Below are 27,632 nucleotides of genomic sequence, written 5' to 3'. Positions count from 1 at the left end.
ATGGACCTAGAGATTATGATACTAAGTGAAGTCAGAGAGAGAAAGCCAAATATCATATTTAACTTACATGGAATCTAAAATATGATACAACTGAACATATTTACAAAACAGAAATAGACTCGCAGACATAGAAAACAAACATACGGTCACCAAAGGCAAAAGAGGGGGAAGGATAAATTGTGAATTGGGGATTAACAGGTATACACTACTATATATAAAAATAGATAAACAACAGGGACCTACTGTATAACATAGGGAACTATATTCAGTATCTTGTAATAACCTATAATGGAAAAGAATCTGAAAAAGAATATATATATAAATGTACCTTCTTCCTGTACACCTGAAACATTGTCAATCAACTGTACTTCAATAAAACATAACGAAGGAACCCATACCTGGCATTATATTTTCCCATCCACTAGTGCTGAACTTTGCTATCTGGTGTACTGCAACACTGTGTGCATTTGAGTGTGGTATTCTGTACTTACGACTCCATATACAGTACTTTATCTGTTGACATATTAGCATCAAGAGTCTTTTGGGAGAGTTCCTGAGTAGCTCAATTCGCAATTCCAATTCATGATTAGAGGAAGAAGAAAGGCAAAAAACCTAACTGCACACTTTATTAGTGCATCAGCTTTTCTCTGTTAGGCCTTAAAGAAGTAACAAAGGAGAAATAAAATCACAGTTCTTACTGAACTATGCAAGTAGCACATTTACGGGTTCACTTAGCAAGTTGTATGGCATTTAAATAAAAACAAAAAATTTTTAAAATATAGGTCATCTCCAACATAAAATGAGTTCTTAGAAGTCTTAAAGAACCTTATGCTAAACAACTATATGAAGGAAAGCTAAACAAACACAACGCCTCCTGTTATCTTGGAAGACAAGTTATATTTACACTATGAAGATACTTTGCTTCACGTTGTCCATCTTGCCTAATGAAGACACTGTTTGGTCAAACATGTTTTACATCTGACATCCGTTTCTCTTAGGAAATAATATACCTGTCATTCAAGGGGTTATTGAAACAAAAAATATGAAGCCAAAGGGAGATGTCTTTACTTTTTTTTTTAAGTGCCTTAATTTTTTAAAATTAATTTTTATTTTTGGCTGTGTTGGGTCTTCATTGCTGTGCACGGGCTTTCTCTAGTTGTGGCGAGCGGGGGCTACTCTTTGTTGCAGTGCGCAGGCTTTTCATTGTGGTGGCTTCTCATTGCAGAGCACGGGCTCTAGGCATGCGGACTTCAGTAGCTGTGGCATGCAGCCTCAGTAGTTGTGACGCGCGGGCTCTAGAGTGCAGGCTCTGTAGTTGTGGCACGTGGGCTTAGTTGCTCCACGGCATATGGGATCTTCCCGGACCAGGGCTCAAACCCCTGTCCTTTGCATTGGCAGGCGGATTCTTAACTGCTGCACCACCAGTGAAGTCCGGAGATGTCTTTACTTTTAGTATTGCTTTTAAGATCCCAGATTCTTACCCCGACTTGTATTTACTTTGCTTCTAGTGGCCAAGGATGTCAATATTCTTTTTGATGAATTGGAAGCTGTCAACAGTCCTTGCAAAGATGATGATTCTCTCCTTCACCCTGGAAACCTGACCAGTACTTCAGATGATGCTAGCAGATTGGAAGCAGGGGGAGAGGTAAGAGTGTGCGATTTCTTAAAAACACGATTCTTGATCCAGGCAGGAACCTGAGAAGCATAATGCAGTAGATTGTTTAAAGTCATCATCTCATTGAACTGTGGGTTCCTGAGGAAAAAAAGGACCAGGTCTTGTAATCCTGTGATGTCCTCTAGGAGTCTAGCGCATTTCTGGGATCTGAAATCTACTTACTCTCAAAACAAACTTTCAGTGGATCATGCACTTACCTTATACCTAAAGGCATTTTGTTTTTATAGAGAAGATTCTTAAAACCACCCATCATTTTAAAATGATCTACGTTCTGGGTGTCGCTAGCTAGTAAAAAGTTAGCTTTACAAGGATGTTGAAAATCTTGTAAAATTGAAATGAAATCAATTTCTGTTGAAATCTCCCAGCATGTAGAACAGTGACACAGAGTAGACCAGACCTCAGTAGGTGTTGGGTTGTCTGAAGCCTCTCTGAGTCTCCATTTGCCTCTGTAATCTGGGAACTCATTGCAATTGTAAATAGACCCATCTGTTCATGTGTCATTTTGGGGGGAAAAATAAGTATTTTGTTAAAGGCATTCACTGTTGCTCAGCTGTGTCTCAGTGGAGTTTAATATCTCCTTTGTATATGCACTAGGTTTAGGTGATAGGAGCACAGATCAGAGTCAACTAATTTATTGTGTGTTCTTAACGTTTTTATTATTCCAGAGGCTGTTAACTAGTGAAAGGATAACACCTTTGACCAGGGAAAATTGTTTACCTCTACCAAGCTTCCCAGTCCTCTCTATAAATACCATATGCTACTTATCTATGTGTGGGTTTTTTTGTTTTTGTTTTTTGTAAGAAAAAACTCATTCTGTCATCATCTCTTCACACAGAAACTTTGGATGCCATAATGTGGCATAAAGCAAGGACCTTGAGAGGCACCTCAAAAAGCAGCTAGTGTAACCCCCTTAATTTATAGATGATGAAACAGTCTCAGGTAGGTTAGGGCTTTGCTAACCCTCCTCTTGCAGCCTTGGCTGGTTTTGCAGATAGGCGCTAATGTGTTAAATCTACAGGATGGTTCCCTTCCCTGGCAGGTGATTGTTAAGAAAGTGTTTATTTGGCTAGACTTCTGAGTGCTTCTTAAGGCAGAAGCCAAAACTCGTCAGTGAGGATTGGTCATCAATTATAAATACCTACACCAGCTATGAGACGTGTTATTTCCATCACTCCTGACTGAGATTTTCGTTTTGGATGAGGTTGCATGCATGTCACTTGTGCATGAGTATGGATTCTAGCAGTGGCCTTGGAGGTCTGGCATGTGTTCCTTCTTCTTACTACTATTTGGAAACTGATGTGTACCGTGTCCTCCAATTTTTTGTGTGTTTATGCGTACGGTTGACCCTTGAATGACGTAGGTTTGAACTGTGTGGGTCCGCCTATACATGGATGTTTTTCAATAGTAGACACTACATTACTACGTGGTATGTGGTTGGTTGAATCCGTGATGCCGAGGAACTGTGGATATGGAGGCCCCACTATGACTATAAGTTACAAGTGGATTTAACCCCATTGTTGTTCACAACTGTATACACAAATATCACAAGAAAAATACTTTTCTTATTGTGGGAAAAAAATTTGAGAAACCCTGAACTAAAGTATTACTAAAACCATCAGACCACTTGTGGTCCCATCCTTCTCTCCTCCCGGACAGACTGTCTTCCTGAATTTTTGTGGTTTTTATTCTCTTGCTCTAAAAATGGTTTTACCATGCATACATAAGTAGCCTTAACAACTTATTTTACATTGATTTTATTTTGTGCTTTATAAAAAATGGTATCATGCAGTATAAAGTCTTTTGTGACTTGCTTTTTTCTGTCAATATTGTTCTTAAGATTTTTGCTTACTATTAGATGCATCAGTAGTTCGTTTTCACTGCTGTATAATATTCCACTGTATCACTGTTCTACAGTCTATTTATCTATTTGCCTCTTCATTGATTTGCACTGATTCCTATGTTTAAATTTTTTTCTCTTATGAATAACGCTGCTGTGAACATTCATATACATGTTTCCTAGTTGCTTTACCAGGAATTTCTGTAGGGATATATGTTATGTAAATGTTCAATTTTACAAGATGATGCTGGTGTGTTTTCCAGAGTAAATATATCCGTTTTCACTCTCACCTGTAGAATATGAGAATTCTCAGTTGCTCCACATCCTTGCCAACATTTGCTATTGTTAGGTGTCTTAAGTTTTGCCCATTGGACTGCTTTTTCAATTTTTATTTTGTTTCCTCTTGTTTACATTTTTCATTAATAAAAGTGTAATTTTGATAAAACACAAGGAAATGCATTTAGTTTTAATTGTTCTTTAATATTACTCACCCAAGGCTCAATTTTGAGTGTCTTAAACTGGTCCCTTTCTCTTTGTGTGCAGACAGTACCAGAAAAAAACAAATCAAATGGACTTTACTTCAGAGATGGAAAGTGTCGGATTGACTACATTCTTGTGTACAGAAAATCCAACCCCCAGATGGAAAAGAGAGAAATATTTGAAAGAAATATTAGAGCAGAAGGATTACAAATGGAGAAAGAGGTAAATAGTTTGCTTGGATGAGAAAAAATATAGATATACATCTATTCATATTGGGAGACAATTAAAAAATAAGCAGTTAGTCATTATGTTAACTGAATGTTTCATTTGCTGAGGGTTTGCCAATCTGCAGTGTGTGGAGAATGTTCTAGCAATTAGATTTTCGCAGCACAGTTTGCCTTTGAGAGCACTTTGATGCCAAAAGATTCCGTAAAAATCAAAATATTCAAATTAAATGGATTGTTTCAAAGTGTTATAATTTACCTGATTTCCTACATCTACTGCTTCTCGATGTTAATGGCGGGTTCTATTTGCATGGATTAAAGAAAACTTCGGATAAAATGCAATCACCCCACCATAGAGGCTCTTTTTACATTTCAGGAAACATAATGGGTTTGGGTACCCTCACACACAGCAGAAGAGACTGGCTGATCTGGCCAAAAACAGCTGGGACTTACAGAGTGATTCTGTTTTTAAAAGACATTCAGGTTGTTTTTATCAAGTTCCCAAACTCAAGGATTACCTTATCAGTGTTTACTCTTCCCCTTCTCTCCTCTGCAGGGGAAGTTTGAGGATGGTACAAGAGGCCCAGCCAAGCCTCTGATAATAATCCACAATGGGATTATTGTGTACCCAGAAACGCTGTGCACATTTCTAGAACTTGGCCCTGTTAGCTGGATTATGTAGCTCTTCTCAGATTTTCCCTAAACACTGTGCACAGCTTCTGGAGCTTTCCATAGTCCAGAAGAACATGTTGCCAATTAAAAGGGTTTGCTTCTGATTCTGCTTTTCAAGGCTAAAGGATAGATCTTTGAAGTCAGACATCCATGTTTTTCTTTATACGGTGAAGGTTGCATGCTAATCTCGGTACATTTTAGATAAATAAGATGTTTCCAGGTCTGTTAGACTAGCCTCAACTCTGGAGCATTTATAAAACAGAAGTAGTATTTTTCTGGAAGTCTCCAAAAAGAGAATTAGAAAAACAGTGAGATGAGTATAGCCTTAAGGGAACAGGTTCTCATTCTCAGGAAAGTGGAAGCAGATAGCTCAAAAGACTGCTTCAGCTGGAGTTTCCCCCAGAGCAACAAACGGAGTTAAATATGTTGTTTTTTCCACTTTTGTGGGGTTCCAGAAAATCTTTCCTATACCCGCTGAACATGCCTTTGATAAATCTTGTTCTTTAAGTTTCTATTGAGACAGTTGTGTATTCTTTTCTTAACATTGATAGTGCATTAATATTTTATCCCTAAAAATATTTTCTTCATCTTTTATTCTAAGTTTCAGAATTTTTATGTAAAGAAATAAAAGATCTGTATCGCGACATGATCTGAAATAACGAAAGTCCTTCGTGTGATCCGTTCTGACTCTGTCAAAGTTTTGATTCCCATCAAAACTAGGTAGCTTTCTTCAGTTAATGAAAGATTTATATTTGGAGCTTCATAACTATTCTCTCCACTCCTGGGGCTTCTTTTGTGTAGGTCTTTTCAATGTCATTTTGTGGCTTACAAGTTAAAACTCAAAAAGCCTAATACTTTTCCAAATAAAATACATTACTAAAGAAATGACAAATCTCCTGTATGTCTCCTAAAAATCATCTGTACTACAGTATTCACCTGCCAGAATTAGAGCAGGTAGCTGAGGACGGTTATTCTGTCTTTTAGTGTGCAGTTGGTTCTGCGTAGTCCAGAGTTGACCATAGTGTGTTAGATGTTCAGCTCATATGATTTTAGTGGTATACAAGATAATTTTGTTTGGTTCTAATTTAAAACAAATTTTAATACCTAGGTATTTATTTTAATGTTTACTGGAAAAAAATAGCAGTTGGGAAAAGGGCAATATCACCATATGGCAAAACTTCATAAAAACTTATCAAAGCATCTCTTTCTCTCCCTTCCCCCCAGAAGTTCTTCTCTTGGTGGCAGCTTCCCTACAGTCCTCTATCCACTACCAACAGCTTGGTTTTCTGGAAACTTCTTCCTAAGCAGCTCTTCCCTGTGGCCCAAACTCTGCATAAGCGGCACAGTTTGACTCTGACTCTGTCTCTGAGCTCTGCTTTGCGTCCTCACAGCCACAGCCAGTTCAGCAAGAAGCGGGGGATCTCTGCACATCCTTCCTTGCTTAGAGGCAGCAGGAAATTATAGCTAAATTAATTTTCCCTGTCACCACTAATTAAAATAAAATGTCCCTTGTATGAACAGTAAATCTGTATCTCCGTTGTATAATTAGATTTAAAACCCATCAGAAGCACTTTTATTTACATCTAGTGTTTTCATAAACAGTTTCAGTAGAAAGACAGCAATTTTAATAGCTATTTCAGCTTCCAGAAGTTACTTCCACCTTTTATACATAAAACACAGAACGTAGTTCAAGGTGGAAAAGAGAAAAGAAAACCCAGGGGGCTTCCTGTGAATCCACATGTACCTGATGTATAATCAGTGATGAACACTAAGTATGTCGTATGAATTATTAGTATCGTCTTCATTACCTGTGTGTCATGATGTCCAACAGTTACAGAAAATGTTTCACAGACTTAGAAGCTTTTGTTTCCAAATCGGTAAAGACAGGCTCTGTAGTTGAACAGTTTAATAGAAGGAGAATCTTTATCTCTTTTAACATTGAAAGTCAAGAAACACAGCCAGGAAAATCTTTAATTCATGATAAAAGTGAGGATGTAGTCAAATTTCATCTTTCGTGGAAACTATGCCCCCCACCTGATTAGTCAGCGGGTAAGTGCTTGTTTTAGCACCCTGGGTCTTTAATATTCTGTAACTCATCTTTCATATAAGCCCAGAGAAAGCAATTCACAGCAGAGTTCCCAAATAAAGTATCAAATCCAAGTGATTTTCTTCTTAAGTGTCTGTCTGTTTAAAGAGATTCCCTTCTTTAAAGGTAAACTCATATTTATAAATTCACTTTTTGATGAATTTATAAATAAAAAATATTGTTTTTTCATTTTTAATTTTAAGTCCATCATTGACTCTTTGGTACCTATTTTTAAATCATTATCAATAAGAGGTTTATATCTTCCTTCATATAAAGGGTCAGGTCGTGGATGACTTTGGAATTATTTGGGATGTATGAGTACCAGTTAGATTAATGGAGCACCCTTCCTCTTTAGAATCACACAGAACATGGGGGAAAACTCATATCATCAGTTGTTTACCAAATAACTGTATTTATATAAATCATACCATCTTGATGATAGTTAACTTCATTCAATACATATTTATTACACACTTACTCTCTGCCAGGCACTGCCTTAAGCACTGAGAACTCAGCAGTGAATAAAACAGACAAAAAATTCCTGCCGGGCTTCCCTGGTGGCGCAGTGGTTGAGAGTCCGCCTGCCGATGCAGGGGACACGGGTTCGTGCCCCGGTCCGGGAAGATCCCACATGCCGCGGAGCGGCTGGGCCCGTGAGCCATGGCCACTGAGCCTGCACATCTGGAGCCTGTGCTCTGCAACGGGAAAGGCCACAACAGTGAGAGGCCCACGTACCGCAAAAAAAAAAAAAAAAAAAAAATTCCTGCCCTGTGGGAACGTAAGAACAAACTAAATGAGGAAATCTGTATTGAAGAACAATAAATGCTAAGGAGAAAAAAGTAAAGCAGGAAGTGTCGAGAAGGGCTTACAATTTTATGAAAGTTGGTAAAGGCGGGCCTCTTTCCCAGGGAACAAGAAGAGCATGTGCAAAGGCCCTGAGTCAGGAGCATGCCTGGTGTGTTTATGGAACAGTAAAGAGGCCAGTATGACAGGAGTTGGCTGAGCAGAGTACAGAATAGTGAGAAATTATATCAGAGAGGCAACGGAAGCCAGATGACATCAGGTCTTAGTGGTCACTGGGCAACTTTAGTTTTTCTCTGCATGACATGGGAAATCACCGGACAGTTTTGAGCCAAGGCATGATAAGATCTGGTTTCTGTTTTATTAGGGTCAGTGGGGTTTCCTGGTGATAGTAGACTGTGGGAAGTGGGGAGGTGGTGAGGGCAGAAGCAGAGAGGTCAGTTAGGAGATTTGTCACAAGAATCCAAGAGAGAGGTGATGGTGGCTTGGCCAAGCGCACAGCAGAGGAGATGCTGAGAAGAGTAGGAAGTAGAGCCGATGGGAACTGAAGACAGATTGAATGAGTGATGTGAAGGAGTCACAGGCCATTCATCTGTCATACACTGTTCATTTAAAGAGCTGGAAGAGGGACTTCCCTGGTGGTCCAGAGGTTACAAACCCGCCCTTCCAGTGCAGGGGGCGTGACTTGGATCCCTGATCGGGGAACTAAGATCCCACATGCTGCATGACATGGCCAAAAACAGAAAAATAAAGAGTTAGAAGACCTGCCTTTACAGGGCAGCAGAGGGAAGTGGGTTCCCTTGTAGACGTGTTAAGTTTGAGGTGTCCCGGTGGTAGAGATGTTGAGTAGGAGGGAAGAGTCTGGAAGACAGGCAGAGATCTGGGCTGGAAAACCTAGAGGGTGTGGTGCCTGGAGGGAAGTGTTTCAGGAGGGAAGGAGCAGTTATGTCAGATGCTGCTACTGGACGGGGTGAGTAAGATGAAGACTGAAAGTTAGTCACTGAATTTAGCGATGTGGAGGGCTCTGGGGAGCTGGGCAAGAGAAGTTTCCACGGAGAGGAGGAAATGAAATCAAATCATGACTAAATGTGTTCAAGAATGGGAGGGGAAAATGTGGAGACAGCAGATAGAAATAGCTCTTTCACGGAGTTTCACTGTAAAGGAAAAGAGAAAAATGGAGTGATAACTGGTGTAAGACTTTGGGTCAAGAAAGTGTTCTTTTTATGTAAGATGGGAGAAATAACTGCATGATTTCATGCTAATAGAAATAATTTGTGAGGCAAACTTGATGTTGGGGAAAAGTGAGGGAAGAATTTTTGGAGCAGCGTCCTCAAAGCAATAAAAAAAGAATGGACACGAGTTCCTCCCATGCAGGGACCCACCTGCCTGCGTCTATGTCCACAAATGCAGCCGTGCCCCTGCTGCTGAGGGTGTTCTGACTGTGCTCCTAGCTTAAGCCAACCCTTTGCTTTGGGCATAACACCCCATCCTCTCAGTCCTACTCAAGGACATTGCCCCCCCCCAAAGAGAAAATATAGTAAGCTTTAAAAACAGAAATTCACAAAAGAGTGCAATGTTTCAAAATAGCCTGTTTGTGTTTTCACTTGTTTCTCAGAAGGATTGGAATATCTCACTGTAGTATCTCACATGCATAGCACTCAGGGTTGGGAATCTTGGACATTTTTCTTTGAGATGATGACAAAAAATAGTATTATTAAATTCTCACTCTTGCCTTCGTGAATCACTTACTATTATCACCTGCATTTTATAGGTGAGACAATTGAGGCAAAGCAGTAACTTGCCCCAGGTGGCAAAGCCAGTAAGAGATAAAGCCCAGATTAAAACTTGAGCCTACTTACTCTTTACCCTTATATCATGTTGATTCCTGGTATTTAAAAATGAATCTCAGTAAAGAAGATGTGGCACATATATATACAATGGAATATTACTCAGCCATAAAAAGAAATGAAACTGAGTTATTTGTAATGAGGTGGATGGACCTAGAGTCTGTCATACAGAGTGAAGAAAGAGAAAAACAAATACCGTATGCTAACACATATATATGGAATCTTAAAAAAATGGTTCTGATGAACCTAAGGGAGGACAGGAATAAAGACACAGATGTAGAGAATGGACTTGAGCACATGGGGAGGGAGAAGGGTAAGCTGGGACGAAGTGAGAGAGTGGCAGGGACATATATACACTACCAAATGTAAAATAGATAGCTAGTGGGAAGCAGCCGCCTAGCACAGGGAGATCAGCTCAGTGCTTTGTGTCCACCTAGAGGGGTGGGTTAGGGAGGGTGGGAGGGAGACGCAGAGGGAGGAGATATGGGGATATACGTATGCATATAGCTAACTCATTTTGTTACACAGCAGAAACTAACACAGCATTGTAAAGCAATTATACTCCAATAAAGATGTTAAAAAAGAAAAAGAATCTCAGGGTTGAAGAAGTTAGGACACAAGTGGAGTTATGAAAGGGAACCAGGAAAATCGGGGTGCTTAATGAAATTGGGTGCTATCTTGACTGTATTTCCTTGCACTTTGGCTGCCAGTAGCCATGGATTCGAATCTTGACACAACTACTTATTAGCTGAGTGGTCTTGAGCAGTTTTTCAAACTTCTCTGGATCTCAGCTTCCACATTTTTAATAATGAGGATAGTATTATTTACCATGAACTGTGTGAGGATTAAGTGAGTGCGTGCAGGTGAATACACAGTACAGTGTAAATCTTCTTTATTTTACCTGTTTTGCCTTCTATTCATGGCAAACAATTTATGACTGTGATATAAAAGTTCTTTGTAAAGTATTTTTAAAAGTGAGTCAAGGGCTTCCCTGGTGGTGCAGTGGTTGAGAGTCCGCCTGCCAATGCAGGGGACACGGATTCGTGCCCCGGTCCGGGAAGATCCCACATGCCATGGAGCAGCTAGGTCTGTGAGCCATGGCTGCTGAGCCTGCGCGTCCAGAGCCTGTGCTCTGCAATGGGAGAGGCCACGACAGTGAGAGGCCCGCGTACCGCAAAAAAAAAAAAAGTGAGTCAAATTCAGGAAAGTGGCACAAGCATGATTGCAGTCTGTTACCTGGCTAGTTGTTGTGGTGGAAAGACCCTGAAGTCTGTGATGCCTGCCTCCTGGTTTTCATGCCTTTGTGCAATTTCCTCCCCTTGAGTGCAGGTGAGACCTGTGACTTGCTTTTACCCAACAGAATATGGCGAATGTAGTGGGATGTTACTTCTGTGGTTATTTATATTATGTTATATAAAAGCCTGTCTCAGCTGACTGGAGTTAGAGAGACTCTCCTATACTGACTTTGAAGAAGTAAGCTCCCATATTGTGAGACAGTCTATGAAGGGAGCCCCTATGCAAAGAAAGGGGGGGTGGCCTCTAGGAGCTGAGAGTTGCTCCCAGCTGACAGCTGGCCAGAGAACAGGGACCTCAGTCCTACAACCACAAGGTGAGCTCTACCAACAAATGGCGGATCTTGAAAATAGATCTTTCCTCAGTCGAGCCTCTCTTGAGACTGCAGCCCTGGCCAAGACCTGTATTGCAGCCTGGTGAAACCCTGAAGCAGAGGACCCAGCTAAGCTGTGTCTGGATTCCTGACCTACAGAAACTGTAAACTCATTAATATGTGTTGTTTTAAGCCTCTAAATTTGTGGTAATTTGTTACACAGCAACAGTTAACTAACACAGTGGTTAAGAGTCTGGGTTAGACATTCTGAGTTCTCATTTGTTTTCATTATTAAAAAATATGTGCTCCTAGGAAAGTTAGCTCATCTGCAAAATGAGGCTAATGATGAGATCTATTTCATGGGTTATTATGATAATTAAATGAAACCATTCATATCAAGTGCTTATCTTTGTACCTGTCATATTGTAAGCAATTAATAAGTCTATTACCATCATTATAGTTAGCATAACAGCTAAACACAGTGTATTAACATTTTTACTTTTAAAATAGTTTTTCGGGCTTCCCTGGTGGCACAGTGGTTGAGAGTCCGCCTGCCGATGCAGAGGACACGGGTTCGTGCCCCAGTCTGGGAAGATCCCACATGCTGCGGAGCGGCTGGATCCGTGAGCCATGGCCGCTGAGCCTGCGCGTCCGGAGCCTGTGCTCCGCAACGGGAGAGGCCACAATAGTGAGAGGCCTGCGTACCACAAAAAAAAAATTTTTCAAGGCAAAGCTTTTGGAAATTTTTTCATACAGTTTAGAGATGCCTTAAAATGTAACCATTAGGATAGCAACATCGACTGACTATATATTGCTTATAATGTATATGCACGGATGAGATTAATGATTACCTTCAGTGCTCTTGGAAAAACTTAGAATACCTTAGGTAACATGTTTAACATTGTCAACGTTCAGACATTTATCTGTCCAGAGGATTTGGTTTTAGATTCATCAGGGAATAAAATTATAGAGCAACCCAGAACTGAAAAACTGTACTTGATTGACCTTCCTAGTCTTGCTTTACACCTATCCAAAGGAAAACTATACAAAGATTCCCCATGGAAAGTGCTAATCTCACCTAGATTGTTCTCTGCCTTCCCAGGTTTCCTGCCCATCCTACCCTTCCTATTTTCATCCCTATTTATGTTCTGCAACCACTGTTTCTATAGATGTTCTCTCTGGATCCAGAGCTCTGAGAATGAAGGGGAAAGAACCAGAGTCTCCTCCCTTCTTTTATAGTTCAAACCATGATGCGTGTCTAAAACAAATCTGTCCAGACAAACTGGACTATGCAAATTCCTGTCCTCTAGTATTTTCTGGACCCTCAAAAGAGACTTCGACCTTACTCCACTTAATAATCTCCATTTTCTGATATGTCATATATATGTATTACCAAGGGTCTCAAGTTGGAGTTGAAGGGAAAGGAAAATTAAGGACAGTCCTAAGCAAAGAGTGAAGAAGGCAGATTTTCTTTTGAAAATCAAAGCCCTGGAAATTCCTTGAGTATTTGTCTTAATCTAACTGGGCCGCTATAACAAAATACCATAGGCTGGGTGGGTTGTAAATAACAAAAACTTATTTCTCACAGTTCTAAAGGCTGGAAGTTCAAGATCAAGGTGCTGATGAGGACCCTGTTCCTGGTTCATAGACAGCATCTTCTTGCTGTTTCTTCACATGGTGAAAGGAGGTAGAGAGCTCTCTGAGGTCTCTTTTTTAAAGGAGCTAATCCCATTTTTGAGGGCTCCATGACCTAATGACCTCTCAAAGGCCCCACTTCCTACGACCATCACATGGCGGTTAGAATTTCAACATATGGATTTTAAGGGGATACAATTCAGATCAGAGCAGTACCTTTCAGGAGTTCATTGTTGATCTGTACTTGCAGTGGACTTTTTAAAAAGTGGTGTCTGAGGTTGAATCTCTTTCCTAAACAGAAACAGAGCCTGAGGCAAGGATTCTTGCTAAAGTTGTTGATGGGTGGAGTGCTCTCAGGAGAAAGGGGAGTGAGGGAAGTAGAAGAGGTCAGAGGAGAAAAGCTACACTGAGAGTATAGTCTCTGATCCAAGCGGGAAGCTCTGGAGCAGAGGGAGCACCACAGAGGTGGTTCACCTTTAAAGCAGAGGTCCCCCTGCCTATCAGTCATTGGCTGAGGCTGGGGGAGGTGATGGGAGGTGAGCGCTGCTCCTGCTTGGCAGAGGGTAGTTCTTCAACACCCACAGCTGCTCGGCTTCTGGGCTGTCAACCATCAGAATTCATTACCACTGACACATATCTCTACTGATAGTAGAGATGCTGCCAAATCTGTGGTTTTAGATGGCCCACTTTGAGATTGCAGCAGTCAGGGAATTCATGGTGGTCTTGATGGAAGTGAAAAAAAGAGAGAGCAGGTACACAGGGGCATTTATTCTGCTTTAATTTGTTCAGTTTTTCCTCTAAGTTTAGGATACTCCATCGTAAAGGCAAGGATTCCGTGTGGCTGGTATAATTACTTTGAGGGCAGAGACGGTGTCTTACAGGTTTTTTACAGTAAGACCAAGCCCAGTGCTTAGCTTGTGGGATTTTGAGTTTGTTGCGAGAGATTGTAAATAGCTGATTTCCATGGCTGTGTCTGGGTAACATCAATCAATTTAGCTCTAGGATTTCTCAACCTCAGCACTGTTGATGTTTGGGGCTGGGTAATTCTTTGTTGTAGGAGGCTGTTCAGTGTACTGTAGGATGTTTAGCAGCATCCCTAGCCTCTATCCACTAGATCCCAGCAGTATTCCTCCCCCCACCTCACCAAGTTATGACAACCAAAAATGTCTCCAAGTATGGTCCTATGTCCCCAGGAGCAGGTGTATAAAATTGTCCCTAGCTGAGAACTACTGAGTTAGACTCTTAGTGCAACAAACTGCGTTGCAGTTGTATCTATGAGATATCTGGAGGAATTCAAGGCAGCTATTCCGTCTTTCATCCACCTGGACCCAGCTAACTTAAGCGCTCTTAATATCAGACTCTTGAATCATGAAGATGCCTATGTCTTTGAGGAGAGAATAGGGTAAATTAAGATTGGCCTTTCAAACCAGACAACAGGGATTCAGGTCCACTGGTACTTTCTCACTTACTGAGTAAATACCCAGGCAAGGCTCTTAACCACTCTGTGCCTTAGCTTCTTCATTTATTAAACAGTAGATAATCCTAACTAATGGGGCTGCTATGTAGACAAAATGAGCCAATACATTATAACACGCTGAGAAGAGAGTCCAGCACATATTAGGTGGTTGTTGGTATTGATAAAGAAGGGAGTGGCTCCAGCCCCTGGTCACCCTGTGTTGTGATCTCAGGCATTCAACCCCATCCCCTCTTGGACCGAGGCTCCCTGGCTTGTGTCTAGGGAAACCTGAGGGGATCTGGTGTGTGGCAAGACATACCAATAGTAAGTCCCACCTCATCACCAGGATTTGGTCCTTCTGGTGTCACCTACCATTGCCCTAGATCAGTCCATCAAAATTAGAGCTTCGTTCTCACTGGTCCCTCTTCTTAAGGTAGTTTCATCAAATGGTGGGAGCGAGGGGGCTCTCTCCTCTCTCTCTCTGTCTCATTCTCTCTTTCTGTCTTTGTTTCTCTCTCCCTCTTTCTGTCTCTGTCTTCCTCTCCCCACCACTCCTCCTTACTCTCACTCTAATTTTTGAGACCAGTTTAAAGAGCTGAGGGCCTACTTATTTTTACCTCAACTGCTCTTGCTTGTTTAGGAAGACAGAGTTTAATCAAAATATTTCTGTTGCCAGGTCAAGATGACCAGCACAAGTTATCCTGAACTGATTTACTCAAAGGATCATTCTAAATCAATACATATTTCATGTGACTCATGCATATTCCTTTGCTCAAGACAGAACAACGTTAAGGAAAAAATATACCCATTATATAAGGCACAGCTGAAGAACTCATGTCACATTATGAACTATTGTTACCAATCCCACGAGAAGAAAATTAATCTAAAAGATCTTCTCACTGGTCTAAAATGAACTTGTCTGATATAAAACACATTTTGCATTGTCATTTGTTACTTACCAAATGTAGGCATTGTAGAGTTGCAGCCGTGAAAGGAACTGAAAGTCTTTTCTTGACTGTTATTTTTGTTCCTGTTGTTCTTACTACGTGTTATGTTAAATTGCTGAAAACTACACAAAGTATATACTAGGGATACGACATTAATTATTACTTAATGAGGTGGAGTGATTTCAAAGTTTCGAAGCAGTCTAGAGAGCTGTAAATCCATGGTCTCCTGCTTGTAATCCTTACAAGTGGAAAACTTGAAAAAGGTGAACTGCAAGCTGAAGTTTATGAACCAAGCCTGATGCACTTCAACTGCAAAAGCGATGATGTAGCGCTGTCCCTGGAGGCAGAGACCAAGGCTTAACTCGCTTCCTGTTGTGTCTTAGGCATATTTTAAGAGCAGTCGATGGCATCCGATGATTCCATTTCCAGATGGAGTCATTCTTCATTCATTCGTCAAATATCTAATGAGCGTGATGTCCACTGTGAGGGAAGAGAAGCATTAAATGTGTCAGGTGCGATGAGTACTGTGGAGAAAATATGCAGGAATCCTGGGAGGGAGTCACTGTTTTGTTCAGGAGTTCAAGGCAAGTCTCCAAGATAATGAGCAAACTAAGAGAGAAGTTGGCATGTGCATTCCTAAACCCAGCTCTCAAAAGCCCCTCAGAGTTTTCCCACTGTGGGGACTACTTTTGCCTTGCATTTCCCCATGTGTGGACTGGGATGAGGGTTGGAAGAATAAGTGGAACCACTAAGTAGGGTGAGGGTGTGTCCTATAGAAGGAGGGGAACCGGCTGGATTTGGCTGGGGTGGGGGTGGGGGAGATGACAGGGTTGGCATCTCCACGACCTCTCCCAGGGCACAGAGCAGGGACGAATCAAGTGCCTGAGCAGTGTTGGGGCCTTTGCGGAGACCTGACCTGGTTGCAAACCCCTCCCTAACTTGTCCTTTGCTATTCATTAGTTTAGCTTCCACCTCTTTTGGTGCTACGTCTTTCATGGCCTTCCACACTTTTGTCTACACGTACATCAAGTTTCGTCTTTGAAGGTCTTCCCTCGTGCTTGTAACTGCTTGGCCCCTCTTCAGTTAGAGTTCTGCAGAAAACAAGCCACTCTGTGTCTTCCAAGAACGAAGGCTTTGATACGGAGGCTTACACCATCGATGAAAAGGGCAGGGAAGTCACCTCCAGCTGCTTCCTGAAGCATCGTAGCGGTGGTCCCACGTGCTGGCCTGGAAGCCCCTGGGGGTCCCAAGAGTGTTGGACTGTGACACAGATGATTCTCAAAAGACTTACCTGAAGCTGTCTCTAACTTACACAACTGTGTCTAGCTGCCTACCTGGAGGAAAAAACAGCCTCTTCCACTTTCCAGATTTTATTTACCCCTCGTTGTTGACTCTAACCCAGAGCCCCCCAGGGAAGGGGATTCTGGGAAATGCAGTCCCAGCTTCTCCTCAGCAATTCAGAGGAGACTTCAGAAAGAGGGGGGACAGAGATGCCAAGATGACAGCAAACAGCACGACACAGCCACTAGACCTCCTCCTACCAGGATTGACTGGACACCTGTCCCTTCGTCTAAGGCTATGTCAGCCCCTTCTCTGTCATACCCAAAGGGTTTACAGTTGTAAGTCATGAATCCTAATACTGTTCCTCAGGGTGGTGGTGGAACAGCTTTTTCTGGTGTTTCACGTGGCCATAGCTGGATACCTTGACCACAGACACAGTACGTCCCTCACACCCAAACCTTTGTTCTGATGCTACCACTAGGCAATTCTTTGTTCACAGCAGAGCTGAATTCATTGAGACCAAATCTTTGGGAGTCAGACAGCAGCAGTCACAAGCCCACATAAGGAGACATCTGTGGGTCTGTGCTGCAGGAGGAAGGGAGAGGACAAAGGAAAGACAAGCTGAAAACTCCTCTCACAATTGAGAAAAGAGGAAGGTTCCCTCCACCACTTGCGGCTCCTGGGGTGTTAGAGTGTCAGTCATCACGCGTACAGATGTCTATCACATTCCAGGCTCTGTGCCAGGCAGAATCAAAAATGAAGGAGTGCTCCCATTATCAATTGTTGCCTAACAGACAACTCCAGAACTTGTGGCTTAAAACAACGGTCTTTTATTTTATTCTCAAGTCTGCAGTTGGGCAGGGCTCTGCAGGACCAGCTCTTCTCTGCTCCATGGGCATCAGCAGGGGCCGTGCTCCCAGGGAGGCTGGTGGACCCCTTTTCAAGGTGACTCTCAGCTGAGAGCTCAGCCAGGCCTGGGGGCTGTAGGCTTGGTTTCTTTCCCTGTGGATCTCTGCACAGGCTTCTCCGAGGCTCCCCTGCCTCGGGCATCCTCGTGATGTGGTACCTATGTTCCAAGAGAATGAGACAGATGTGCATTTTTTTAAACTGAAGTATAGTTGATTTGCAATATTGTGTTAGTTTCAGGTATACAGCAAAGTGATTCAGTTATATATTTTTCAGGTTCTTTTCCATTATAGGTTATTACAAGACATTGAATATATAAAAGTTCCCTGTTCTGTACAATAGGTCCTTGTTGCTTATCTATTTTATGTATAGTAGTTTGTATCTGTTAATCCCACACTCCTATTTAATCCCTTCCCCTCCTCCCTTTACCCTTTGGTAGCCATATGTTTGTTTTCTATGACTATGAGTCTGTTTCTGTTTTATGTATAGAGTCATTTGTATTATTTTTTAGATTCCACATATAAGTGATATCATCTAATATCTCTTTCTCCGCCTGACTTAACTTCACTTAGTGTGATATCCTCTAGATCCATTCATGTTGCTGCACATGGTAATATTTCATTCCTTTTTATGGCTGAGTAATATTCCATTGTATATATACACCACTTCTTCTTAAACCCATCAATAGATGTGCATTTTTATGACCTAGATCCAGAAGTGTTTATTCTGCTCTCCATTCGCAGAGGTGGGAACAAAGGGAGGGGACATAGATCCCACCTCTTGATGGAGAGAGGCAAAGTTCTGGAAGACATGTGGGGTGAAAGCTATCGTCAGGGCCGTCTTTGGAAAATACAGCCATGTTATACTCAGTGCGTTTGAGGAGCTCGCTGACTAGAGGTGAAGACAGGCGTGAAACAGATGATTAGGGTACAGCCTGAAAAGTTCCTATGAAAGCGTGAAGGGAACTTCAGATTCTTCCCAGAGGTTTTAGGAAAATTAGAGGAAGTGACCTAGATCTTGCAGGATGAATTGACAGAGCAGCAGAATACAAGGGCGTGGTGTTCAGACAGGAAGCAGTGTGAGCAGAGGCACCGTACCTTGTGATGGAGATATCACAGCTCCTCTGGCAGCTCTGCTTCCCCAGTCGGAGTGGGACTCCCACGAGGACCACACAGGTTTCCCCACAGAGCCTTGCATAATGCCTGGCTCATCACTTCACCTCGACTTTCAAGCTCTTTATGATCATTCAGCAGTTTCCCATGAACGTAATTTACGTCAGATATAATTGTCCTCCTAGGCCTTGATGACTGGACTGATACTGGCCAGATAAGCATTTTTTAGTCACTTTTCTCCAAAATCGTCTAAACTAACATCATTTAGCTTCTTTGCAACCAAAACCATTACACTGTACTTCTGTTTAAGTAAAGTGTCATCTTGTTGCTGGATCTCTTTCAGGCCAACTGTTTTACTAAGCCAACCATACCGCTATCACCTGAAAACTCAACCAAGATCATGATGGTCTTGCAAGAAGATGGTATTGCTCACTAGAGTTCTTTGTTTTTCATCTCCATTCTCCATTCTGACTTTTTCTACAGAGGTTGAAATTAAAAAGAGCTTTATAGAAGGCTGGGAGCAGAGCGGGCAGAAGAATGAAACTGTACTTCGCACAATTTTCCTTGACCTTAGCAGTCCAGTAGGCAGGAAAGAAAATGACACGTGGTGAGACCTGGTGTCCGTTAGTGTTTCAGAAATGCGTCACGTCTCCTCTCAGGGCCTCTCCTCTTCTGCAGTCTGTCGCTTCCTTGGTTTAGCCGGTATATTATTTTGGACTGCACAGCAGTAAATCACTTTGGCATTCACCTGAGGCTGCCTTGATTCAATCTTTCACACTCTAATAAGTGCCTGTGGGTCTTCTAAAATCTAGTCCTAAATTCGGTGACTCATGGATTACACTGTACACATTATGTCTGACGTGTCCACTCTTGCTTCTGTTTGCCAGAAGGGCTCTCCCACCCTGCAGTTCTCTATACAAACTCCAGTCAAATGAAAAACCCCTAGTCTTGATTCTTGTTGTCACACAGTGCTTTATTTGGTTGGCAAAACAAAGATAGCAATTAGCAGGTAAGTACTGAAGTTTAGTTTGTAGCTGTCCTTTTCTTCTTTTTCTGTTTATACTTAGCAAAGCTATACCTTAATCTCTCTTTGAAATGAAGTCTCTTTAGGGAAGGACAGTTCTAAGTAAACCCTAAAATACTTGCAACGGAAACCTGCTTTCGAATGGGTTTAAATATTTAAAAATGTCACTGGAGAGTACATTGACTATGATGATTAATTGTCCCAACCACTCTTTTGACCATCATTTCATTCCCCTGATTACTTCTCTTTGATTCTATGGTCCATCGTTATGACCACTCATTTACAAGCACCTCAGTTCTCTTATCCCTTTGTTTCTTTGACTTATTTGCCTGGCAAAGCCTTGACCTTGATTAAACCCCACCTTCTTTGTGCCTGCACCTGAGCATGTTGAATGTTGCTAGAAAAACATGCTGACTGGTTCACTTTATGGCCACCATCTCACATGAGGACCAGAGTAACAAAGAATGCCAGGTAGCCTAGTAGGTTTGCTTCCCCCATCACCACGATGAGGAATTATCTTCATTTCTCCTTCCCATCCTTCCTTTCTTGGCCTCCTCCTTTCATTCATTCATTTTTAAAAGTTTATTCATTCAGTAAATAGACAGTGCCTGGCACAGTTCCAGGCATTCAGAATACATCAGGGAACCAACCAAAGAGCCCCTTTCCTTGAGGTGTTCACCTCCTAATGAGTGAGACAGTGAACAATAAACATAAGTAAATAGCATAGTATGATAGAAGGTGATATGGCAAAGGAAAGAGTAGAACAAAGTGTGAGAGTGCTGGGGGGTGAAGGGATATGCATTCTAAATACAGTGTGATGTAGGGGGCTCACTGAACATGACATCCGACCAAAGACTGAATAGGTGAGGGAGTTGGCCAGCTGTGATTCCCCACCATCTTCTTGCCCCTCCACCGTCTCACCTCCTTTATCTGTATCTCCACCACCCACACACAGGCTCTGCTGATAACCTTGTCTATACTTTGATAGAGGATAGAATCAATCGGACAGGGTCTTGTGAGGCCATCCCCACACTCACTCCCTGCCTTCCCACCACGACTATGCTTGAAGTGCCTGCCACTGTTCCCAGAGCCCTCCTGTTGTGTGCTGACTTCCCTCCCATTTCACCTTCTCAAGGACTTGGCTCCTGTGATCGTCTCTTCTCTCTCCTGCATCATCAATTTTTGCTCTCTTTCAATTATTATAAATATGCTCCTGTAACTCATATCTTAAGAAAAATCCCTTGAGCCCCACATTCTCCTCCAATGACCACCTTGTTTCTCTTCTCCACTTCACAAAAGTCTTCTTCAAAGATTTGTCCAGCGTCATTGTCTCCATATCCTCACCTACCATTCTCTCTCTCTTTTTTTTTTTTTTTTTTTTTTTTTTTTGCGGTACGCGGGCCTCTAGCTGTTGTGGCCTCTCCCGTTGCGGAGCACAGGCTCCAGACGTGCAGGCTCAGCAGCCATGGCTCACGGGCGCAGCCGCTCCGCGGCATGTGGGATCTTCCCGGACCGGGGCACGAACCCGTGTCCCTGCATTGGCAGGCGGACTCTCAACCACTGTGCCACCAGGGAAGCCCTCTCTTTTTCTAATTGAAGTATAGTTGATCTACGACATTGTGTTAGTTTTAGGTGTACAGCAAAGTGATTCAGGTATACATTGTTTCAGATTATATTCCATTACAGGTTATTACAAGGTATTGAATATAATTCCCTGTGCTGTATAGTTTGTCCTCATTGCTTATCTACTTTCGGTATAGTAGTTTGTATCTGTTAATCCCATGCTACTAACTTGTCCCTCCTTCCCTCCCTTTCCCCTTTGATAAGCATAAGTTTGTTTTCTACATCTGTGAGTCTGTTTCTGTTTTGTAAGTAAGTTCATTTGTATCATTTTTTGGAGTCTACATATAAGTGATATCATATGATATTTGTCTTTGACTTATTTAGTGTGATCATTTCTAGGCTCATCCATTTTGCTGCAAATGGCATTATTTCATTCTTTTTTATGACTGAGTAATACTCCATTATAAATATATATACCACATCATCTTACAGCAGTCATTTGTTGATGGGCCCAGTCTCTTTTCAAACTACTTGATCTGGGCTTTCTCCCTCTATAGACACTGATTTTATTAAGGTCAGCTTTAACCAAATCCAGTGCTCGTGCCACCTCTGTTATCTTACTGGCTTTGTCAACAGCATTTGTCCACACGGTGGATTGTTCCTTCCTTGAAAAACATTCTTTTCTTGACTTGGGAGACATCTCATGCTCTCCTGGATTTCTCCCTTCTTCGTTTGCTCACCCTCCTCTTCCATTTGACCTCCAAATGTTAGTACATCCTAAGACCTGGTCCTGGGTGCCTTTCCTTCTATATCTCTATCTCCTTGTGATCCCATGAAGTTCCATGCAGAGCTTTTATATAACTTCTATATTGCAGTCAAGGCTTGAGCCAACAGGATTTACTACTTGATCTCAGGATAGCGGGGGATGGGGAAGAGTTACCAGTTACTTGCAGTTACCAGGGACCCAGCATACCAGTAGCGTCATCCAGAAACCTTCCTCTGTGGAAGGGAATGGCAGATCACACACCAGTCTTCAAGGCTTCTGATCACAGCTCAATGGCCAGAGCTCATTATATGGCTCCAGATGAACACTGGGCCAGGAAGCTCCGATGTCCATGTGCCCAGAGATACACTAATGCTCCCACACAACAAGGTTTCTTGCATTATATGATTTTATATGTAATTTATATCTATATATACTTATCTATATATAGATATCTGTCTATATCTATGTCTATCTATCTATCTTAGCCCTATAAAGTAGGCAAAGGAGTTATATCAGCATTACACCAATGAGGAACTGATATGGGTTGAGGTATAATCTATCAGCTACATTTTTGTTATTAAAGATCATGTGAGCCCCATTTCTTGACAGCTTTCTCACAACCTTTAGGTTAAAAGCAGTTTGTAAGCTACCACTACATGTGCTGTTATTGCATCCTCTAATTTTGATCAGCATTCCACCAAGAGATAAATAGAATAGGCCTAGGAGGGATGTCATAACCTTTCCAAGTACGTTAGAAGGTATTTCCAAAGTTAAATTGCTGCTTCACTGGCAGCAGACAACCTGCTTACTTGTCCTTTCTGGCTCACGCTTGTTTGATGGCTGTTAATCTCTGCAGCTTATTAAGGGCATAATGACACATGGGTTATTGACTGGGTCACAACTGTGAATACTTACAGCTGGTCAATCATTTGTGATAATATGAAGTATAACTGTGATGATATAGTTGTCCCCAAGTTCAACTTACCTAATATACCACCTTGAGGGATGAGAGAAATGTTATAATGAGGACTTTTGATGGAGTTGGGCAGATCAGAACTGACGTGGCTTTCTTCTGAGGAGAGATTTAATACTGCATGGAGGGAACATCCACAAAGGGAGCATTTTCTCTCCTGTGCTCCCATAGGACATGAGACCAACTTCTATTCATATTCATCACGTCTTAGCCTTCTCTGTATCCCAACATAGTACCCAGGATGAGGTTAAGTTTATCTTTAGGTGTTTGTTGAATGACTTTATGAGTGGTTATGTTGTGAGGTAGCTAAGACGTTTGTTTTACATAATATATGCATTGTGATACTAAGTCGGTGTTGGAGGAAGGATATTCTGTATCAGTGTGTATTCATTAGCACTACTCGTCAGGTATAATCCCTCTTCCTGGTGGCCTCACAGACAAGTCCATATGACGACTTCTGTCCCGTGAGCTAGGCGCAGAAGTGGTGTGTGTCCTTATGAAACCCTCTGAGCTCTGCCTTCCCTCTGGCACAGTGACCCATCAGCATGAATCACTGAGTCACTGCAGTAAGCTGACCTGCAGTGGACATGTAGCATAAACAGGAAGTAGACCTTTATCATAGCACCAGGCAATAGAAATAATGTAATTTAAATGTTTTGGTAACAATATGTGAAAAGTAAAAAGCAGATGGAATTAATTTTAATGTTTTATTTCATCCAGTAGATCTAAATTATCATTTAAACATGTAATCAGTAGAGAAATTGATGAGATACTTTACGTTCTTTTTTTCCAGACCTCTAAGTCTTCAAAATCTAGTGCATATTTTCCCCAGATCTCAATTTGGACTAGCTGTATTCTAAGTACTTAGTAGCTACCATATGGACGGTACAGCGCTACCATTTCAAGTCACTGATATTTAGAGTTATTTGTTGCTGCAGCATAACTTAGCTTATCCTGACTGATAACACCAAACTTGGATTTTCTTCAGCTATCCCGATGCAGTGAGTTTCCTAGGTTTGATGTAGGAATCACCAGGGTTGATGCAGAGTAACCAAGAGCATGTTGCATCAGTGTTCACTTAATTGAAACACAGGGAACCTCTGAAGAAACGTGGAAATTTGTGCTTAGCTCTTAGGCCTTGGACCTCTCCTCGTTGTGATCTAGAGGAGTGTTTACCTAAGCTTCTCCTACGTAAACTTAAACCACCTTGAAACCTCTGTGGTGGCAAGAAGGTGAATTTTTCTGTCTAATAGTAGTGTTTTAACAAGGTAATCGATAATGTGAGAAAGTTACTCATCCCAAGTAATTAATTAGTTATTAATTAATTAATTGAGGAAATAATCAGTTAATTAATTAATTCCTCAATTAATCTGTGATCCCAAGATGTTCACAGATTAATTGAGGAAATGTTCGAATGTTCCATGACTACACGCTTAGTAACATACTGGGAATATAGTTGTGGGGAAGCTGTACACTTTCCTAAAGACAGCAGTGAAATATATAATTTCAGAATTAATGGGGATATAACCTGTATTAGTATTATGTTGCTGCATAAGAGATGACCTCAAACTCAGAGGCTTACAACAGCCCATGTTTATGATCTCATAGTTTCTCTGTGGGTCAGAAGTCTGGATAAAACTCAGTGGGGTCTTCCAATCAGGATGCCACAAGGTTGCCATCAGGGTGTCAGCCAGGCTGCGTTCCTTTCTGGAGTTCAAGGTCCTTTCACATGGTTATTGGCAGAATTTATATCCTGGTGGTTGTCAGACTGAGGCCCCCATTTTCTTGCTGGCTGTCAGTCAGGGGCTGCTCTCAGCTGAGCCTCTTTATGACTCTTAGCCCTCCTGGGCCCTCTCACATTGGTACCTTACTTCTTCCAAGCCAGCAGAAGAATCTCTCTGACCTCGAGACTCTCTTTTAAGTACTGACCTGATTGGTTCAGGCCAATCCAGGATAATCTTTCTTTTGATTAACTCAAAGTCAACAGATTAGTATCCCAGCCCCAGGAATTCCATCCCTCATATTCACAGGTCCCACCCACAGTCGAGGAGCGGAGCGGTGATTATCTGGTTATTCAGGATGTGTAATCCAGTGGGGTGGGAATCTTGGGAGCCGTCTTAGAATTTGACTTGCCACGTAACTTGAGATCTAAAGAAGCAGAGGGCTTCCCTGGTGACGCAGTGGTTGAGAATCCGCTTGCTGATGCAGGGGATGCGGGTTCGTGCCCCGGTCCGGGAGGATCCCACATGCCGCGGAGCGGCTGGGCCCGTGAGCCATGGCTGCTGAGCCTGCGCGTCCGGAGCCTGTGCTCCGCAACGGGAGAGGCCACAACAGTGAGAGGCCCGCGTACCACAAAAAAAAAACCCAAAATAAAGAAGCAGAAATTTATCAGGCAGAGAAAATAGCATATGAGAAAACCCCAAGACTGTCAGGAGTTTGGGGATGTGGAAAGAAGAAGAGATGAGGGCCATGTGACTGGAACCCAGAGAAAGGAAAAATGATACAAGATAAAGGAGTAGCCGGATCATGCACTGGCCACCTTAGTGATTTTCCAGAGGGCCATGGGAAACCATGGATCACAATGCATTTTTAAAGGCGTCTCTGATGTCAGCGACAATACACAAGGCAAGAATGGAACTGGAGGGAGCCCAGCTTCGAGGAGTCTTCAAGGAGCTCAATGGTGGAGACTTACAGGGGGATGGGGTGGTGGAGATGGAGAGAAGTGGACGGATTGGAGAGAGATGTAGGAGGTAGAGTCAATCAAACACAATGATTGACTGAATGTGGGCCAAGGAAGAAGAAGTCAAAGGTGACTCTTGGAATTGAGGGACTGGGAGGATGATTGTGCCCCTTCCTGAATCTGGGGACACTGAGGAGAAGAGCATTTTTTTCCAGAGAAGTGGTTCTCTTTTAGACACATTGAGTCTGATGTGCCCATGCAACAGCCAGGGGTAGATACCATGTTGGCCATTGGCGTTGCTGATCTGGAACTCAGAAGAGGGTTCTGAGCCAAAGACAGGGATCTGGAAGAATCAGATGATAGGTGACATCTAAAGCCACACACCTATTTCCTGTCACTGATGCTAATGTCATCTTCAGGGGGTGAGCATTGTGACCATTTAGGAACATACAGTAGCTCAGAGGCTTTTCTCTACCAGGGCACAATAAGTGTGTGTGTGTGTGTGTGTGTGTGTGTGTGAGAAAGAGTGAGTGAGTGTGTGTATGTGTGCACGCATGTACATGAGCTGTGGAGAGAGAATTGCGTCCGAATCAGCTGAAGAGTTTTTTTGGACTGCACTCCGAAATTCTGATGAGTCCTCAGGGAATTGAGAATTAAAAAAATGAAAAGAAACCAAGTCTTTTTAGGGAGTTATGCCCTCATTTTTCAGAGGAAACTGAAACTCAGGAAAGTGCAAGTCATTTGCCTGGTGACACACAGCTGAGTAGATGGCAGCCCCACTGAGAGGAGTTGAAATTGCTTAGCGATTACTTTCCGGAAATGCACATTTCTCCATCCATTTCAGAGACTGGATTCCAGATCCACCAAAAAAAAATTCCGCCATTAGCTATAAATTAGCAGAATGTTCCCCGAGCGTTCTATGGGAGGAAGAAGGAAAGTCTTAGCTGTTGAACCACCTGCAGTGGTTGTAAGCTGACAGCCGTGTCAGCTTCAGAGCAGTCGTGCTTGGTATTGTCCTCATTTTACAGAGGAGGAAACAGGCTCATGAGCTGGTGTCGTGCCAGAAACACACAGGGAGCGTGAGTGGCACAACCAGGCTTCAAGTTTGTTTTTACCGCTGGCCTTACATTCACTTTAGGGTGTTTAGAGGGAACTGTATACGCCGTACCTTGGATTTCAACACGTAATTAAGTATTTTTCAGAAAAAATAAAATGACAATGGAATTGAATCCACAAAGAAAACGTATTCGTGAGCCCCACTTTGCTCTTGTGAAGCGGCGGTTCTGGATCCCAGCTGCCTTGGTGAGAATCTGGGCTCCCTCGTTACTCACTGTGTGATCTTAGCCAAGATCTTTGTGCTTTAGTTCCTTGTCTGCAGTAAAACAGGATAATGGTGCTGGCTGCAGGGGTTGGTGTGAAGATTAGGTTATTTAACATGTGTAAAAGTCCTAAAACACTACGTAGCATGTGGTAGCACTATGTAACTGCTCCCACCTCTACTGTTCCTATTTTTTTTTCTCCGAGAGGCTTATCTGAGTTCCCAGTTGGAAATTCATCTCTCCTTTCTTGTCCCCAGAGTGTCAGGGGTTTGCTTTGTTCTCCTGGCAACATAGTTATGAGAGAGTGAAATCCAGGTAGTTGCCTGAGGGGGTACAGAAGAGATGCAAGTGGCTATCCTGATTCGACCCTTTGTGCCCAATAGATTGAAACGTGGAGCGTTTTTTATGCCTCAGGTTTTCAGCCATTAACTCTTGTCCCTGCCCGGAATGCGCTCTCCCTGGATAATGGAACAGCCTTCTTTCCTACTTCTTCAGGTTTCTGTTCAAACGTCACCTTATCAAAAGGCCTGTCCACAGTACTCTGTCTAAACAGCATCTCCTTCTCACCGTTATTTTCTGTTTTCCTCCCCTTCTTTCTCCTTCTTCGAAGCACACCGTCAGAAATATGGTGTGTCTGTTTATTGAGGGTTGTGTCCCCCATAGAGCCTGAGCTCCACGAGGGCAGGGATTCGGCCTGTTCCGTTCACAGCTGTACTCCCGGCACCTAGGACAGTCCCTGGCA

General features: G+C 42.4%; 1 protein-coding gene across 6 annotated transcripts in view; it reads left to right on the top strand.

Moving 5' to 3' along the window:
* Positions 1-27,632, top strand: part of ANO4 (anoctamin 4) — a 447,653-nt gene that overhangs the window by 252,906 nt on the left and 167,115 nt on the right. For all 6 annotated transcript variants that reach the window (XM_032647033.1, XM_032647032.1, XM_032647038.1 and 3 more), the window contains 2 exons: positions 1,509-1,645; positions 4,056-4,214. In XM_032647033.1, the coding sequence (XP_032502924.1) occupies positions 1,509-1,645; positions 4,056-4,214 (296 nt within the window). The remainder of the gene's footprint in view (positions 1-1,508; positions 1,646-4,055; positions 4,215-27,632) is intronic.

Source organism: Phocoena sinus, chromosome 10 (genome assembly GCF_008692025.1).
Source record: "Phocoena sinus isolate mPhoSin1 chromosome 10, mPhoSin1.pri, whole genome shotgun sequence".
In the NCBI taxonomy this organism is placed as follows: domain Eukaryota; kingdom Metazoa; phylum Chordata; class Mammalia; order Artiodactyla; family Phocoenidae; genus Phocoena; species Phocoena sinus.
Note: the sequence above shows the minus strand (reverse complement) of the source record. Positions and strands in the feature narration are given on the sequence as shown.